Source organism: Solanum dulcamara, chromosome 3, assembly GCF_947179165.1.
Source record: "Solanum dulcamara chromosome 3, daSolDulc1.2, whole genome shotgun sequence".
NCBI classification, from domain to species: domain Eukaryota; kingdom Viridiplantae; phylum Streptophyta; class Magnoliopsida; order Solanales; family Solanaceae; genus Solanum; species Solanum dulcamara.
In genome coordinates, this window is record NC_077239.1 from 50,889,217 (window position 1) to 50,907,822 (window position 18,606).

The 18,606-nt window shown below is 37.7% G+C and overlaps 1 protein-coding gene and 1 pseudogene across 1 annotated transcript; one reads left to right on the forward strand and one right to left on the reverse strand.

The window, feature by feature from the left end:
- Nucleotides 1-10,088: 10,088 nt before the first annotated feature.
- Nucleotides 10,089-10,206, reverse strand: LOC129883856 (5S ribosomal RNA; annotated as a pseudogene).
- Nucleotides 10,207-13,834: 3,628 nt separating this feature from the next.
- Nucleotides 13,835-18,284, forward strand: LOC129882590 (formin-like protein 1). The gene is made up of 4 exons (XM_055956967.1): nt 13,835-15,536; nt 15,630-15,829; nt 16,474-16,718; nt 17,187-18,284. Exons 1-4 carry the CDS (start codon nt 13,981-13,983, stop codon nt 17,994-17,996), a joined length of 2,811 nt encoding a protein of 936 aa, XP_055812942.1. The 5' UTR covers nt 13,835-13,980; the 3' UTR covers nt 17,997-18,284.
- The last annotated feature ends 322 nt before the right edge of the window (nt 18,285-18,606 follow it).

Genomic DNA, 18,606 nt, shown 5'->3' on the forward strand with positions numbered 1-18,606 from the left:
TTGTTGAAAGTAGTACTTATTTTTTATTTTTTATTTTTTATTTGAGCATTACTATGGTTCTGTTAATAGACCATTGATTGATAACTTTATTCTGGTTGGTTATCGTGCATGTAGATAGTATATTATGGCTAAAACTAGAGGCGGCAACATCATCAAATGATCTACTCCTGCTACTCCAAGAAATAAGAAACGAAAGGCTAATGAAGAAGTTTCGAAAACATCAAAAAAAGAAAAATATTATAGTCGAAGAGGCTAAGTCAAAATCGAGAACAATGGCTGATATTGACAATTACCATGACAGTAGTGCGAAGGCAGTGATAATGTTGATTCTAGTGAAGCGCAAAATGATAACGTAGATGATGAAATTAGTAGAGATACCCTTAGTAGAGAGGTTGATCCCTTATCCTTGCCAATTTGTTCAAAAGATATCTCTGGTGATTCTTATAGCCTATTGACTTGGATGGATAGTACAGGATAGTTTCCCGCAAAAATTCTGTAAGAGCTAGGATGACTCTTTGTCATTAATTTAGAAAAGCTTTAGTTGATGAAAAAAATTATCATGACTTTAAGGATACTTGTTTTGACCACTTGAGGTATATTCCAGATTATTTCAAGTTCAATGGATAGTTGGTCCATTATATGTTGTTGTGATGTGTCAAGAAAGATAAAAATTTGTATAAAATTTGATTTTGTGTAAATGATAAGCCTACATGTTTTGGCTTAATAGAGTTTGCTTTGATTACGGGGCTGAATTGCTCGGCATACCCATGTGAATCACAAATGAACAAAGTTCTTCAAAAAGGACTAAATTTTTAAAATAAGGTTACCAAAAATAATAACATCACTGGTGCAAAGTTGTTAAGTTTGATCAAGGATCATAGACTGAATAAAGAGTAGAAGGTGAGGTGCTCTTTGATTTGGTTTCTCCATGCCATGCTTCTTGCCCACAATCCATCAAAGATTGTGGATTTCAACCACATCAAAATGCCAAATAATTTAGATTTCTTCATGGGTTATTCATGAGGGAAAGAGTATTTTAATTTAACATTGTTGTATTTGAAGAACAAATTTAATTTGAAGAATCAAGAGAAAATATACAATAAAAAAAAGAATGCATCGTATGCTTTGTACGGCTTTTCCTGGGTATTCCTGATAATTATTATCGATCATGTAGTTGATTTTTGATAAAATATTATTTATTTATGTAGTATTTTATAGAACCTGTTTATTTGTTTGTTCTTTTATTAATTTAAAATTTGGATATATGAGGATTTTAGTATCTTGAAAAGTATGTCGGAAAGTGTTTGGATTCTCCTCTGTCCATTCCTCACTTCCTTAGATTGCACACATCAAATAGAGAAAATCTAATGAAAGGTGATCCATTCAAGTACAAAGGAAAAAGTACAACGGTATAAATTTATTTTTTATTTTATATATTTTTAAACTAGTCAATGTTGTGTTAATATTTATATTTTCCTTTCTTTTTGTAGATTGTGCACACATTCCTTGTCCCTACTGTCCATGAGATGAAAAAAAATACATGACAATGTTTAAGACATATACAAATGAATTTAAGGACATGGTCCTTGATGCCTTGAAGGCTAATTTAAAAGGTGTCACTGTCCTTACTTCAAAAGTAGCAGCGAAGGATGAATGTTTGGATAATCACACTCCAATCTAACTTTTTGAGAATTTTGTTTTGAGTGAACAAAAAAATATTCGAGTGTTTCTGTTGATGAAAATTTATGGAAGAGTGTTGCATCCCTCGAGCAATCAATGATGAAAGTTGTTGTTTATGTACTGGATGAGAAATTGAGGAGAGGTGAAAAAACAAAAAGAAGCAAGGTAAATTAGTTTATATACTCATTCAATTAAATAATTATTTATATAAATATCCCCACTGACCTTGCAACTTATGTTGAAGAAGAATTTATAGAAATTGGACAAGAGCTTGAAGTTGCAGTCGATGAATACCTTACAGCATCAGCTGGTGATACAATAGAATAGAAAAGAGAGGAAGAAAAATTGAAGGAGAAGGAGGTTGATGAAATGGAAGAAGAGAAAAAAATAGAAGAAACAGAGAAAGAAAATGTAGTTGATGAAATGGAAGAAGAGAAGAAAGAAGAAGAAAAACAAAAGGAGAAGCCAGTTGATGAATTTGAAGAAGAGAAGATAGAAGAAGAAAAAGAGAAGCAGAAGGAGGCTAATGAAGAAGAGAATGAGATAAAGAAAAAGAGAAGAAGGAAAAAGATGAAGAAGTGAAGGTGGTAGTAGATGATAAAGAGAATAAATGATGCAGATTTAGTGGATGTGATGAGTATTCTAAAGGAATTCAATGGTGAGGATGTTGGTGATGAGAAAAACAGTGGACGTGGTGGACGGGTATATTTTGAAATATTTTATTTTTTCGAAAAGCAGTTACTACTTTTGGTGACAGTGATAATTAATTTTTTATTTTTTTGATGGATGATTGGTGGGGGAGGGGTTAAGATAATTAATTTTTTATTATTTTGATGAATGGCTGGGGTGTATAATTTTTTGACTGTTTTGATGGATAGCTGGGTAAATACTGATGTTTATATGGATGTTTGTTTTTGACAAATAGGTTAATATATTTTATGGTATGTGATTATGTTTTTATGTTATGTGATTTGTGCTTAGCTGCAATGTTTTATCAGAAGATCTTTTTAACTATTTATAGTATTATATAATTGTTAATTATCAATGTTAAAATTATATGTTTAATATTATAGACTACGTGAATGGATATCGTTCTTATTTGCACACTGTTATCTTGTTGATTTATAATATTATTGATCATGTATAATTTATATAAGAGAAATGCTTTTATTTATTCAGTACTATTGCATCCCTGCTACAGCTTTCCAAAAGCAAACACAAACAACAAACTATACAATATAAATTTTTAGACCTTTCTCTTTTTCATCAGTCAAATCAACATTTATTTTAGTTGATCCCTTTCTATATCAGTGTCTTTTACCAACCCTTTCAAGTGATCTATTTTCTCTTCGGCTTCTTTAAATAAAGTCATTAGTAGATCCCTGTTTTCTTCGGAGTCCCAAAGCCTTTGTAATAGTTGAAATTTGCAACGCCTTGAAAAGTCGATGTCTCCAATTCCGAAATCAACTTCGATGGACTGTTCGTTGATGAATCTTTTTGAGCCACTTAAACAAAGAACATACGCGAACAATACAGTTAAAAAATTGTCGACCTGGGTTCGTATTGGTATGTTATGTCCTCAACATAGCTGGAAAATCACAACGACAAATGTAAGACTTTTTTGTATAGGATATTTGAGATGCTTGACACATTGTGAAAAAAGAAATCTTTGAGCTGTTTAAAATAGAATAAGATGGAAGATTTAATGAGTCAAAAAAAATGAGGGATTGCCTTCCTTTTATACAAAAAAATAGATGTTATCATTGAAAGAGTAGTAATTTATACTTTGTTACCGTTGGAGAACTTGGTATTTGAATATTGTCACTGGTGATCATAATATTTAGATCATTTATACAGTCGATATTCTTCTATGTGAGTGGTCTGTGTTGGACAAATGAGATATACACTCCATCATTATTTAGATATATGCGGATTGATACAATAATTTAAAGATGATTTATACTTTACCTACTGGATCGTGATACTTACATATAGATCATAACATGTAAAATTAAAAAAGGAGAATAATTAATTAATAATAGATTATGTTGTTGAAATTTAGTTCAATTAAATGAGTTTAAAAAGTAATTTGATCATGTAAGTGTGGATGTAAGACGGGAGTGGTGATCAACGATGTACGAGGAAGAGTTGTGGTTATACAATCAAGATCCTCAAAGTAATACTTGAGAAAGCATAAGTATGTTGTGAGGTTGTCACTTGTTCAACCACAATTCTTTCCACACATCGTTCATCACCACCCACAATCTACATGGACCCTTACATGATGAAGAGTTGTGGTTGAACAAGTGACAACCTCACAACATATCTATGCTTTCTCAAGCATTACTCTGAGGATCTTGATTGTATAACCACAACTCTTCCTTGTACATTGTTGATCACCACTCCCATCTTGTATTCACCCGTACATGATCAAATTACTTGTTTAAATTCATTTAATTGAATAAATTTCAACAACGTAATCTATTATTAATCAATTATTCTCCTTTTTTAATTTTAATAATTATGATCTATATGTAAGTATCACGATCCAATAGGTGAAGTATCGATCATGTTTAGATTATTATATCAACCCGCATATACTTGAATAATGATGGAGTGTATATCTCGTTGGTCCAACACATACCTCTCACTTGGAAAAGTATTGACTGTATAAATGACCTATATATTATGATCACTGATGATAATATTCAAATACAAAGTTCTCTAACGGTTACATCTGTTTTTTTGATAATTATTTAAGGGATCGTTTGGTCGAGCGTATATCCAAGTAATACTTGTATTAGTTATGTTTGAATTATTTTTCTTGGGTCAATAAGATGATTATATATATACATAATTGTTTTTAATCAATAGAATGACTATATATCTATATATATTAGATAAGCATGCATGGTACAAAAGTTATTTTTGATCAATAGAATAATTATATATATATATATATATATTAGATAAGCATGCATGTTCCTCTTCTTGCACTTGAAATTCTCACTGACACTCTTCACACATTTTCTTTTCTTCCTCCCAAGCTTGATATCCACAAGGGGTGAAAGAATCTTCACATTTAGAAATTCCTGTGGCAAACATCATTTTGACTCGAGAGGGACAACATTAATAGATTCAGAGTATGCAAGGCAATATTCTTTAGCTTTATACAAAGGCGAAGAGTACTCATAAATTCTCAAGTCATACTCATTGCCATGCTTCAATCGCAAAGCAGCCATTGCATAAGCACATGGTACCTTAACCAAGTCATATTCCTTGTAAGAACATGTCTTTTCAAGTAGGTTCACTTTGGCAGTAGATCCTACCCCAAATATTGTGAATTGATTGTCGTCTCCGATTACGTCCTCCATATATAAGGAGTCTCCCTCGATCATTTTTTCTCTTGCAATCTTTTTGGCAGTCGGCACCATTTCACTATCCTTAGATTTGAGAGAACCTGCATGTCACTCCCTGAACAATTCTCCAAACCTCTTAGTAAATGAATTGAATATGGATGCTACGAGATACTCTCTTTCTTCTATCAACATAGCGTTGAGTGACTCGGCAATATTTGTGGTCATCACTGCATACCTATTGCTTGGAAAATGTGCTCTTCTTCACTTTTCAAAATCAACTTCATGCTTAGGACATTGGCTGCCATGGGGCAATTGTTCTTGAATTCTACAAAATGATTGTTAAATTTATTTATATAATATGACTTTGATGCATTGTAGTATAGATAGAGGGAATCTCCTCAATGATGATTTATTCGGAGATTCTCACTGAGATGCCTCATGTAATATCCGTGATAAGAATGATTTTAAACATTCAAAAAAAACATTGGCGATGCTCTTGTGTCTATCGGAGATAAAGCACAAATTTGATTCATCGACCACAATCTCCTTCAACTTCTCAAATAAGAACGTCCAAGACGCATCGTTCTCTTTGTCCACAACACAAAATATAATTGGATAAACATGGTTGTCCGTATCTTGTGCAACGGCGTTCAACAACATGCCCTCATATTTACCATGTAAATTAGTGTCGTCAACCGGTACAACCTTTCTCATATGGGTGAATACCCTAATACAAGCTCTGAAGGCTAAGAAGTAATACATAAACCTATGACTATCCCCGTTTACCATGATAGAATAGCTAGAACCAACATTAAAAGTGTCGAACATGTAGGAAAAAGCTAGTAAGCATGAATACCCATAATCTGCTGTCCCTCGGACCATTTCCTTCTCAATCACACCTCATTTCCAATATTTTCAGTAGCTTGGACTGCTGCGAAAAGAATTAATAATAACCCTTTGAATCTCCTTAACATTTGGACCCTTGCCATGGCGATACAAATTCACACAAAGTGATGCAATGACTTTGGTCAAAAAATTTCTATGGCTTTTGTTGGTATGTTCAACACTGCAACTGTGATCGCTAATGTACTTTTAGATACAAAATCTATCTGAGCACTCATACTTCTTCGCTTGCAATATCCACCCGTAAATACGATATACACATTTCATCTTTAAATATTTAGTACAACTCTTCATCATAGCAAAATCAAAAGGCTTACTCATCACCACTTCGGATAATAACAATTTCAGCTCACTCTTGCTACTGAATGTTTGACTTATATAGAAATTAGTTTCATCCAAAAAGAAATGGTTGGGTTGTGATCCCAATTCCCTCTCTTTGTCCAAGTCTTCAAAATTTTTAGGATATTCCGCATCTACTTGTTGTTGTCCATATCCATTGGATGATCACACATATTTATTGAATCATCACACAAGATCTTATTTGAAAAGTTACCTAAGCTCTATGAATGATCACCCAAGCTCTCATCTTTAGCCAAATTATTATCGTCGTCGTTAAATGAATTCGATGGTTCAATCAGAGGCCTCACAATGACATTTATCCTCAATATAGGACTAGAGACATCAGCAGCAATACCCAACATGTACAAGCCGAATTATCATTGTCGTCATTAAATGAATTCGATGGTTCAATCGGAGGCCTCACAATGACATTTATCGTCAATATAGGCCTAGAGTCATCAGCAGTAATACCCAATATGTACAATCCCACACTCCTATCATTCTTTATAAATATGGAATGTACTTTCCCTCTCATTCATTTGATAGCTAATCACCAAGTTGCATAGCTCGTAAGCTAACTCACCAACCTCAATTACGCTTGTAATCATATCATCGTATAAACCATTATGACGCAAAGCAATGAAAACTATCGTAGTACTAAAAGATTTCTAAATCCAACTTTTGGGGGTCTCTTCCTGTCACGACCCAACTCCATAGGCCGTGACTGGTGCCCGATTTAAGCACCCATACGTACCCTTATCCCCACTTAGCATGTTAGTAGAATAGACAAAAATAAAAGTCAAAAAAGGGTCGCTAGAGAGCGCATGAGAACAAATATAGCACAAGAGGGCCGTTAAGGCCATCATGGAACACAAAACCCAAAACATATATACATAACCCACATCACAAGTCTATAGACCTCTACAGAATGATAGCCTAGTCATATAATGGGACAGGGCCCCGTCGTAACCTTAACCAATATGTACAAATGTACAACAGAAAAGTTAGTACCAAAATAGGACTCCAAACAAAGGAGCACTACCAACTAACAAGTGGATGTCCTAGGCGAGCAGATCAGTAAATTAAGTGTCTGTACCTGTAGGCATGTAATGCAGCACCCCCCCAAAAAAGGAGGTCAATACGGAAAATGTACAGAATATGTAAAGCACAGACTGTAATAAGTAAAGTCATTACCAGAATAGAATGTGCAAAAATGAGCGAAATATCCAGAGTATCATAATGTTTATCATAGACACAGGTAGTGCATGCAGAAAAACATATGCCATATCCGGCCCCATTACGGGACTCGGTGAATAAAACGTGGTCGCCACCCAGTCACTGGCGCCATAGCACAGCATACATCCAGAGTAGGAAATATCTCCGTAATAGATCATATCATATCAGATGGTCATATCAGATATTATCATATCATATGTGTACATGGCAGGAAATATCTCCGTAATAGATCATATCATATCAGATGGTCATATCAGATAATATCATATCATATGTGTACATGGCACATCATAACTCCACAAATCCCATGTACAGAGCGTACCTGCCCCTCTCATCGGGGCACGACGAACAATGTAGAGAAGTACGCATGTCAATAAACCTAGCCCGAGCTTAGTGAAAGAAGCATTGAGGTATCCACGAGTGGAGTAGTGAGAAACTAGATACAATTTAAATCATATTTGAGACTCGATGGGATACTTAAGATGAGCTATTATTCAAAAATTAAGACAAGAGTCATATCAAGTACCTTTTAAAAGTTACTATGGTTTATATCAAAATAGAACCTTTGGGAATCATATACACATATCAAGGCATAACGAAATATCTATTGGAAGTTGAGAAATTAGCCATCCTAGCGGCTCTACGAATAGAAACTTCCTTGAAATCATATAAAGGTCATATACTTGCTTCATAAAAAACCATGCCAAAAAGGAAGATTAGCTTTACATATTTGTGCCCAAAACATGCCAAGAGATAGAATAATCTTAATAAACTTATGCCGAAGACATGCCAAAAGAAATTCTAAGCCTTACATACTTATGCCAAAAACATGCCAAAAGAAGGAAACGTTAGCTTTACATACCTCTTACGGATTACTCATAACAGGTTCGCCTCGTTGTCCCTTGAACCTATTTAACATGAAAGTAATTCTAAGGTTAGTGACCTTCAAGTTTCCATCTTGTAATTCTACCACCAATTACCCATAGGAACCAATTCCTTATTCACCTTTCTCGACTAGTCTATTAGTTAGTTAGAAGTTAACAGAATTCGGGCAGCATCTCCCCTATAACTTGCCCTATCCAAAATATAAACATATAATCCATATTACCCACACTAACCAGCAGCAAATACATGACCATACCACTGCAACATTACCCAAAGCAAGTCCCAAACAGCCCGCTCAAAACTACGATACCAAAAGAGGATTTTTAATCTCTATTTTGTAAAACCTTTAACCATATGTAACGGGGGATCGTGTGGATAATACCAGAAGCTCCCACACCCCTTTTTGAATACTTTACATCCCTACAATACACAATCAAACCACCTTCAAGAACAGCACAACAACAACAACACACTACTCGACTTCGATTTAACTATAACGACCTTAGTTTAGTTTGTTTCTAACGTCAAGCATCCTTGTGAAATTTTTATACTTAAAGCCACATATAAGAAGTTTAATACACTCCATAACAACACCATAAACTCCAAATTGAAAGAAAAGACCTTACCTTACCCGAAATTGGCCAAAACCTGCCAAAAGCCGCTTCGGAAGTTCCTTAATTGCGGCTGAAACGTCGTGGTTGTTTTCTATTTGTCAGGTGCTGATACAAAGCATAACTTTAGATTATTAACACCTTCATATCATCTTGGTATACCCTAGATAATTAATTCACAAAAAGAAATTAGGGCTTACCTTTCACTTTGGCCAAGCCGTCGTCCCTCTCTCTTGGCCTCCGAGGGTTTCCTTTTCTTCTCCTTTAAGTTCAAGGCTATTTTGTGAGAAATTCAGCCTTAATACACATGTATATACATGTCCTTAGTAGGTGACATATGGCAGACCCCTAGGGGTGACAGGTGGCATCCCCTTGGGTGCCACTTCATCCATGCATCAAATCCAAAGCCGCCACATGGCAGCGTGGGACCCACATCAAGTAGGTGTGTCACCTACTTGTTTCAAGTAGGTGTATCACCTACTTATTTCAAATAGGTGCTACATCTCCTTATTTCAAATAGGTGCTATATCTCGTTATTTCTCTTCTGTGGGTTCGTAATCTCGTCTCACTTTAAGAGCCTATGTGTCCCTTACTACTTAAGATGTGCAATCAAGTAGCTTAGTTATGTAAGACTTCCAAATCGGTGGCGTACGTGAGTAAGTTGAGTCCTACGACCCATTATTTGGCCTCCAACTCCTTTCGGATTCTTATAACCCTATTTCCAATCTTCCCTATTATTGGAGTATCTCATTCTCCTCTTCTTAGAGTTGTTTGATAGAGTTATAGATTATCCGACTCATATGACGACTTCTAAGAAACTTAAGAGCCTCCCTAAAAACATAAGAAGCTTAAGAAGCGTTCCAAGGTACCAAAGTACGGGGTGTAAAATCCTTCCCCCCTTTAGAATATTCGTCCTCAAATGTGAACCAAAACCTTCCTCCGGATCTTATACCGACTATATGGAGAGTTCCTATATCCCATTGTCATAACATATACTTTCATCGAGTAATCAATATCAGAGTTCCAAAGGTTAGGATTGCTTGTAGACATAGGGAATAGGTACGGATACTTGTGTTTCATTTCCTTTGTCACTTCCCAAGGGGTAACCCATCCTAGTACTACTCTCTCCCAAGCATGCTTAACTTTGGAGTTCTGATGGGATCCGGTGCGTTAGTGCTGGTATTATAGCATCCATCCCTTATGGGATCTCGTTTGAAGTTTAAGCGCTCCCATTTACATATGATAGCGTCACTTGATTTTCTCCTACGCTTATACTTCTCTTATCCACTTCCCCTCTTTTAGGGTGTACCCATGTCATCCTCTGTTTATTTTCAACTATTCACGCACAAATGATTCTATTCCAACATATTTAACATGCTGCACCACATCTACACCCTCTGTTAGATCATCCATACTTTAGGTTGCCCCTATAAGAAACCCTAGCACAACCATAGGGTGCTTAGTATTCTCGATAGATAGTACATAATTTAGTCCAAGTACTGGTACTCGAGTCATACAACTTAATGTAGGAGTTTAGTCGAAGCCATATTTCATTCATCCCAATTTCATCAATCATCAACAGAGGAATATATTATAATGTAAAGCCTGAATCTATCAGTACATATACAATCCGAGAAAAGGTCAACAATGTACCTGTGATCACATCTGGTGATGCCTCCTGATCCTGCCGGGTGGCCAAAGCATAACTGCAGTTAGAAAGACCGCTAGAACTAGAGACTCCACCACGGTCTCTACCGTGGCCTGTTGGTGTAGACGCACCCTGCCCCGTGGGGCATATAGCTGCCGAAGAAGATGATGACCCAGCAGTTAATCCAGTAGGCCGAGCTGCACCGCCCAAACTATCCTTATACGGGAAATCTCTCATCACATGGCTTTGACTGCCTCAAGAAAAACAAGCCCATGTAGTGCGGTAGCACTCTCTCGAATAGTACCTGCCACAATAGGAACACTGAGGCCTAGGTGGCCTCATCTGACCAGAGCCTCTGTTTGGCTGCGGACTAGAAGCCCTAGAGCTCAGACCTGCTCTTGAATATCCTGTGCCACCTAGTCTCTGGTCTTCGAACTGCAGAGGCATACTCCATGCTAGCTGGGTGGGCTGTCTGCTACCCTGCTGCTGGGATGGTCTGCTCCGGAATTCTCCAAAATACCCGACTGACCTGGCCCTCTTGGGCTGACTCCAACCAAAATCTCAGTCGGACTGGTATCCTCTATGTCTGTCCTTCATGCCCTGAGCATGTGCCTGTCTATGGGTGATGTACATCCCTGGCTGGGCAGCCATTACCAAACAACTATCAACCAGATACTGATCTAGGCCCATCACATATCTGTGCATCCTGTTAGTCATAGCAGTTACTAAAATGGGTGCATATCAGGCCAATGAGTCAAACTCCAAACTATACTCACGAACATTGCGACCTTGCTGCCCCAACAGTAAAAATTTATCCACCCTGGCTCTCCTCATCTCAGGAGGCAGGAAATGACTGAGGAATGCCTCCGCAAACTCGTCCCATATTGCTGGAGGAGCAACTCTACCTGGATAACTCCTAGGACTTATACCAGTTAGCAGCTACCTCGTGTAGTCTATACGAGGCCAACTCAATCAATTCCGTCGCAAAAGCCTTAGTCAGACGTAATGTATGTTGTATCTCTCTAATGAACTCCTAGGGTCTTTCTCGGGCTTTGTCCCTAAGAACTCTAGAGGATTACAGGTCAAAAACTCATAAGCCCTCGAACTATCTGGCTAGTGTACCTGATCTCCGCCTAAACTACGTCTATGCTCTTGGCCTGCCACCAATCTAGTCAAAAGCTGGACCACATCCTGTATAGCCCTGTCCTCATCTCCTGGCTGTGGATCTAGAGACTCGGGTGTTGGGGCTCCAAAAACTGGTGGTGAAGCCGCCCTCTGATTTGCAGCTGGGGCTTCCCTAATCTCCTCTGATGCTGGTGGCGTCGCAGAGCTGGATTTCAGGGGTACAGCCTCCATCTCAGGCTAAGGTCGGGCCCTAGTAACTCTGTGGGCCTGGCTAATCTCGCCAGGTGCTACTGATTTGCCTTTCTGGGCAGCCGTCGCTTTCCTTGGAGGCATTACTGAAAACCATAACAATTCATTTTGTTAGGGAGGAATCATCTTGATAATATAGCTCTATCGCACGATCTAAGACAAGAACGAAAGGTAACAACCTAAATGTCATGTAGCCTCCTGTTTATAGATGTGGTACACAACACACCGATAAACAAGACTCTACTAGACACGGTCTATAAATATTTTAAGGACCAAACCACTCTAATACCATTTTTGTCACGACCCAACTCCGTAGGCCTTGACTGGTGCTCGAGTTAGGCACCCATATATACCCTTAGCCCCACTTAGCTTGTTAGCATAATAGATAAAAGTAGGAGTCAAAAAGGGGTCGCTAGAGAGTGCATGAGAACAAATATAGCACAAGAGGGCCGTTAAGGCCATCACGGAACACAAAGCCCAAAACATATATACATAACCCACATCACAAGTCTACAGACCTCTACAGAACAGTAGCCTAGTCATATGATGGTATAGGGCCCCGTCGTACCCTTAACCAATATGTATAAATATACAATAGAAAAACTAGTACCAAAATAGGGCTCCGGACAAAAGAGCACTACTAACCAACAGGGTGGATGTCCTAGGCGAGCAGATCAGCAAACCAAGCGTCTGTACCTGCGGGCATGTGACGTAGCCCCCCAAAGAAAAAGGAGTTAGTACGGAAAATGTACTAAATATGTAAAGCGGACTGTAATAAGTAAAGTCATTACCAGAACAGAATGTGCAAAAATGAGAAAAGTATCCAGAATATCATAATATTTATCATAGACACAGGTAGTGCATGCAGAAAAACATATGCCATATCTGGCTCCATTACGGGACTCGGTGAATAAAATATGATCGCCACTCAGTCACTGGCGCCATAGCACAGCATACATCCAGAGTAGGAAATATCTCTGTAATAGATCATATCATATAAAATGGTCATATCAGATAATATCATATCATATGTGTACATTTTCGTAGAGAATTAAAACACCACATACAATGTTTTAGGGGTGTTACAGGCAGAGACTAATTCTTTTTCAGACTGTGATTAAGATGGGGTACTATAAATATATAAACGAGTTAAAATATCAAAAACCAAAAATTCACAATATTTTGAAACATTGTTAAAGTAGATTACAAAAATTACTCTACCTACTTCTTTGATATAAAATGTCAAGGAAAACAGTTTAGAAATTTCAGTGCAATTGGTAAAGTAGATTACAAAAATTACTCTATGCATTACTTTGATGTAAAAAAAAGGCAAGGGAATTAGTTTGGAAATTAAGTGCAATTGGTAAAGTAGATTACAAAAATCAACATGCAAAAATGGTAGCAAAGAGAATAAAGTTGAATATATTTAAATTCGCAACTCGCCCCGCATTAATTTTGAAAAAAAGATTTTTTCAATCAATCCGGCATTGGCATAGTCTAAAATCTTCCTAACCCAGATAGCCTAAAATCCGTGGCTCACCATTGACATCCCAATTGAAAGTATATGAATGAATAAATTAAAATTGAGATATGGCAAGTGATAATTGTATTTTGTATTTTTTGATATTATAAGAATGAAATGTTTTGTAGTAAATAGGTAAAAGTGTAAAGAATAAAAGAAATAGTGGAGTAGTCGACGAAAATGAGTTGGGAGGGTGGAGGCACTTGTCCACTCATCTCTAATTATTGCTCTCTAATCACTCACTATTTCTACCTTTTCACACTCTCAATTACTGCTACTCCAAATCCATGCAGATCCGATGCATTTCTCTCTCCTCACTCTGTTCTTCTTTAGCTTATTACCTACATTTATATTTACTTTTCCTCCTCTCTCTCTCTCTCTATCTATCTATCTATTATCTACTCTCCCTCCCTCTCTACCACCATGCTTCCTTCTTTTTCTTTCTTCTTCTTCGTCGTCGTATCCGTTTCCGCCAACAACCGCCGTGTACTTCATCAGCCCTTTTTCCCACAAGATTCACATCCACCTTCATCTTCACCTCCCAAATACCCTTTTGACTCTTCTTCTACTCCTAATACTCCCTTTTTCCCCTCTTTTCCTTCTCCTCCTCCACCTTCCCCTTCTGCTTTTGCTTCTTTCCCTGCTAATATCTCTTCTCTTATCCTTCCCCATTCATCCAAATCCAAAACCATTTCATCAAAACTCATATCTACCGCCATCGCCTGCGTTCTTGCTGCTCTACTTCTTCTCTCCATTGCTCTCTTCTTCCATATACGCAACAGAAGAAGAAATCAACATTCAACTTCTACTCATAACAAAATACAGAGATCTAATGCAAACCCAACTAATATTCCTAAACTACAAACCCCATCACAGACCAGTTCTGAATTCCTCTACTTGGGTACTATGGTCAGTGCACATACTGGGATTGATACCCACAACCACCAACATCGTCGTGACGCCAACCTTGCTACTGCTGCACCCTCCACAAAAATGGACTCCCCGGAGATCCATCCATTGCCGCCACTACATGGACAGAGTTTCAGGCTAAAGCGTGGGAATGGAGATGTTATCTCCCGTACAACTGAGGATGATGAGGAGTTTTACTCTCCAAGAGAATCTTTAGATGGCAGAGAAAGTTCGATCGGAACTGGATCGGCCTCGCGTAGGGATTTTGCCGCCGTTGAGGTCAAGAATTTTGGTGGGTCGAGCTCATCTTCTTCCTATTCGTCTTCCACTTCCGGTTCGGGCTCACCAGTTAGGTCTGTATCGCTGAGCATTTCTCCACCGGTGAGTTTAAGTCCAAAAAATTCACAGCCCAAGTCACCGGAACTACTTGCTGTTCCTACTGCTCCGCCACCTCAGTATCCTTCTCCTCCGTCTCCGCCGCTAGCAGATTTTGTGCCGATATTGGTCATTGACGGGGAGTCTGATTCACCATCTCCGCCTAGTTCATCATCTCCAGAGAGATATTCAAGCAGAAGTATTGACTCATCACCCACAATTTCCGATGTTTGGGATCAGAATGTTGAATCTCCGATGAGAATCAGAAATCACATACAGCAGAATGCATCAGTTTCAGTTCCTCCACCGCCTTCGCCACCGCCACCTCTTTTGATTAGTATTCCGGCTTGTATACATCCTCCTCCACCACCGCCACCGCCACCACCAGTTAAAAATTGGGATAGTCCAAAAACTCCAACACCAATTTCAAAACCACCATCTAAGCCTCTAGTTCTTGTAACTCCGTTAAGACCCATAGAACTTGAGAGTCCAGTGCTGATTTCCCCAATGGAGTTGCCTTGTAATAAGCAACCCATTGAGAAGAATGACCAGAGTATAGAAGGCTTATCAAGTGATACTGGTGGGAACAACGAGGAAACTCCAAAACCAAAGTTGAAGACTTTGCATTGGGATAAAGTAAGAGCTAGTTCCGATCGGGAAATGGTGTGGGATCAACTGAAATCGAGTTCGTTTAAGTAGGATAATCTAAACTATTGTTACACTTATTACAGATATGAAATACTCCTTTTTTTTGTCGGGCAATTAAAACTGAGCTGATTTATTTACAGATTGGATGAAGAGATGATAGAAACGTTGTTTATTGTGAAGACTCCAACTCTAAATCCAAAAGAAATGACTAGACGCCCTGTTCTTCCCTCGCATAGCCAAGAGAATAGGGTACTTGATCCAAAGAAGTCACAGAACATTGCAATTTTGCTAAGGGCACTAAATGTAACTGTTGAGGAAGTGTGTGAAGCCCTTTTAGAAGGTATTCTGCTACTCTGTTATTCTCAGACTTGAAAATTAAAACTGAAATATGACTGTGATGATAGTAATGTCAGTTTATTGTTGCCTAATCGCTCCAGTTCTACAGAAAAGATCTTCTGCAGGGTTACATAATGTTGAATTGTCATTCAGTTCACATGTGCTGTTATTATAGAAGAATTGATATGCATTGATCTTGAAACATGCTTACAAGAACTTGCACCAAAATATGAAATAAATTAACCTATACAGGTTGGGGGTTTCCCTGATAACTTCTCAGACAATATACTTTGTTCATCGTATGCATTAATCTTTACTAGTATGAATGAGTACAGTGTAGACATTACATTCTTTTAGAAGTTAATTGGTAGCTGATTAGTTTAGAGGTCTTTATAGGTTTTATGTGGCTTTTGCTCATGGATTTCAGGGTATTAATAATTAGGATAGAGCATCATTTTATTTGTTTGTGGTTGCATATTGGTGTACATTGTTCCTGAAACATGTCGACAGCTTTACCTTTTGGGTTTTCTTCTGTTTGCTGCTTTTTACCTTCAATATGCCCCTCTATTTTTCTTTTTAGCGTGCAAGTGCATCTAGAATTTATAATTTCTTCTCCAGTTGTAGTAATTAAGTACATTCTCTTTTCAGGAAACGCTGATGCCCTAGGGACTGAGCTCCTTGAGAGTTTACTGAAGATGGTTCCATCCAAAGAAGAAGAACGCAAGCTGAAAGAATATAAAGATGATTCTCTGTTTAAGCTTGGGCCAGCTGAGAAGTTTCTCAAGGCAGTGCTTGATATACCTTTTGCATTCAAAAGGATAGATGCTATGTTGTACATTTCAAATTTTGATTCTGAGGTTGACTACCTCAAAAAGTCATTTGAAACTCTGGAGGTAATTATTTCAGGTCATCTTCAACTTCTAGTTGTATATTGAGTTCTCTAATAATCACTAAACAGTTCTGATTTTGATTTGATAGAAGAAAGGTTTGTGTAAGGTTTTTCTGTTTGACATGCTAAATCAGTAAATTTGCTGGTACCTATGACAAATGAAACTCAGAAATAGCGTTATGTGATTTTGGAAGGAATTGCCATTGCATCAGTATTATAGGACATCTAATTGTTAGACTGGAGAATAATCAAGTTTTTCATCTTGAACTCTGAACTTTGATACTCTTGTGATGAACTTGGCATGTGTTTCTCTCTTGAACTGTGGAACTGCATGCTAACTGGACCTGTTCAAGTATTCATACTCTGTTTCTTATCTCCTCACATAAACCAATAGCAGAAAAGTCATCTTAATATATTTGAAGAAGACTTCTAGGCTGTTTTAAACCTTACAGAGCTTTGCTACTTGACACAGGCTGCTTGTGAAGAGTTGAGAAGTAATAGAATGTTCTTAAAGCTTCTGGAAGCAGTGCTGAAGACCGGTAACCGCATGAATGTTGGGACAAATCGGGGTGATGCACATGCTTTCAAACTAGATACCCTCCTAAAGCTTGTAGATGTGAAGGGAGCTGATGGGAAAACAACCCTCTTGCATTTTGTGGTACAGGAGATCATAAGAAGTGAAGGTGCTCGTCTTTCTGGTGGAGATCAAGATCAACAGTTGACCATGAACGATGATGCCAAATGCCGGAAGCTTGGCCTCCAAGTTGTTTCCAACCTTGGTTCAGAGCTTACAAATGTTAAGAAAGCTGCTGCCATGGATTCAGAAGTGCTTCATAGTGAGGTCTTAAAGCTTTCTAAAGGGATTGGAAACATTGCTGAAGTTGTCCGATCAATTGAAGCAGTTGGATTGAAGGACAACAGCACAGAAAGATTTTCCGAGTCCATGAGAAGGTTTATGAAAATGGCAGAAGAGGAGATCATAAGGCTCCAAGCTCTAGAAAGTGTTGCCATGTCCTTGGTGAAAGAAATAACGGAATATTTCCACGGAAATTCAGCCAGAGAAGAGGCTCACCCATTTAGGATCTTTATGGTGGTAAGAGACTTCCTAATGGTTCTTGATCGCGTTTGCAAAGAAGTTGGAATTATAAATGAACGTACAATAGTTAGTTCTGCCCACAAGTTTCCAGTTCCAGTAAATCCAAATCTACAGCCTGCCATTAGCGGGTTGACAGCAAGATGGCAACATAGTTCATCGGACGAGGACAGTTCATCCGCTCATTAGCAACATTAGCTTATAGCAGGCAGAACCCTAGTTTTGTTTATGGCCAAAACCAATGTAATCTACTATAAAGGCCATTTTGTCTGAGACTGTGCCTGCCTTTTGAGGTACATGTAATCTTTTTTTAGTCTTGTATTTATATAGTTCATTGTAAAAGATGTGGAGATTTATCCATTCCCATAGATATGTAGATATAGAGCATCCCTTTAGAAAATAACAGAGGGAAACATTTTGTGTTTTATATCTCAAAGATGAGAGGCTCCAAATCATGAAAAAATTGTTGAGTGCTATTTCATATTTGTAAAGAGAAACATAGGATATGTACCTCCATTAAAAAGAAGAAACAAGGAACTTTTAAAAATGAATATTGTGAACCAGCTATGTAGTTGATGTCTTCAACTTTTTTTTTTTTTTGGTTTTCATAGAGCTCCAATTAAATTTGGATCGCGCACGGTAGGGTTCATTAGGTGGGTGGTGCTTCCAACATAAATTTTTTTTTCTCAGGGTTCGAATTCGAGACATTTGATTAAGAGTAAAACAGTTCCACCAATGCACTACAAATTCATGTTGGTGATGTCTTCAACTTTACTTGACCGTTGGTTCGAAAAAAACT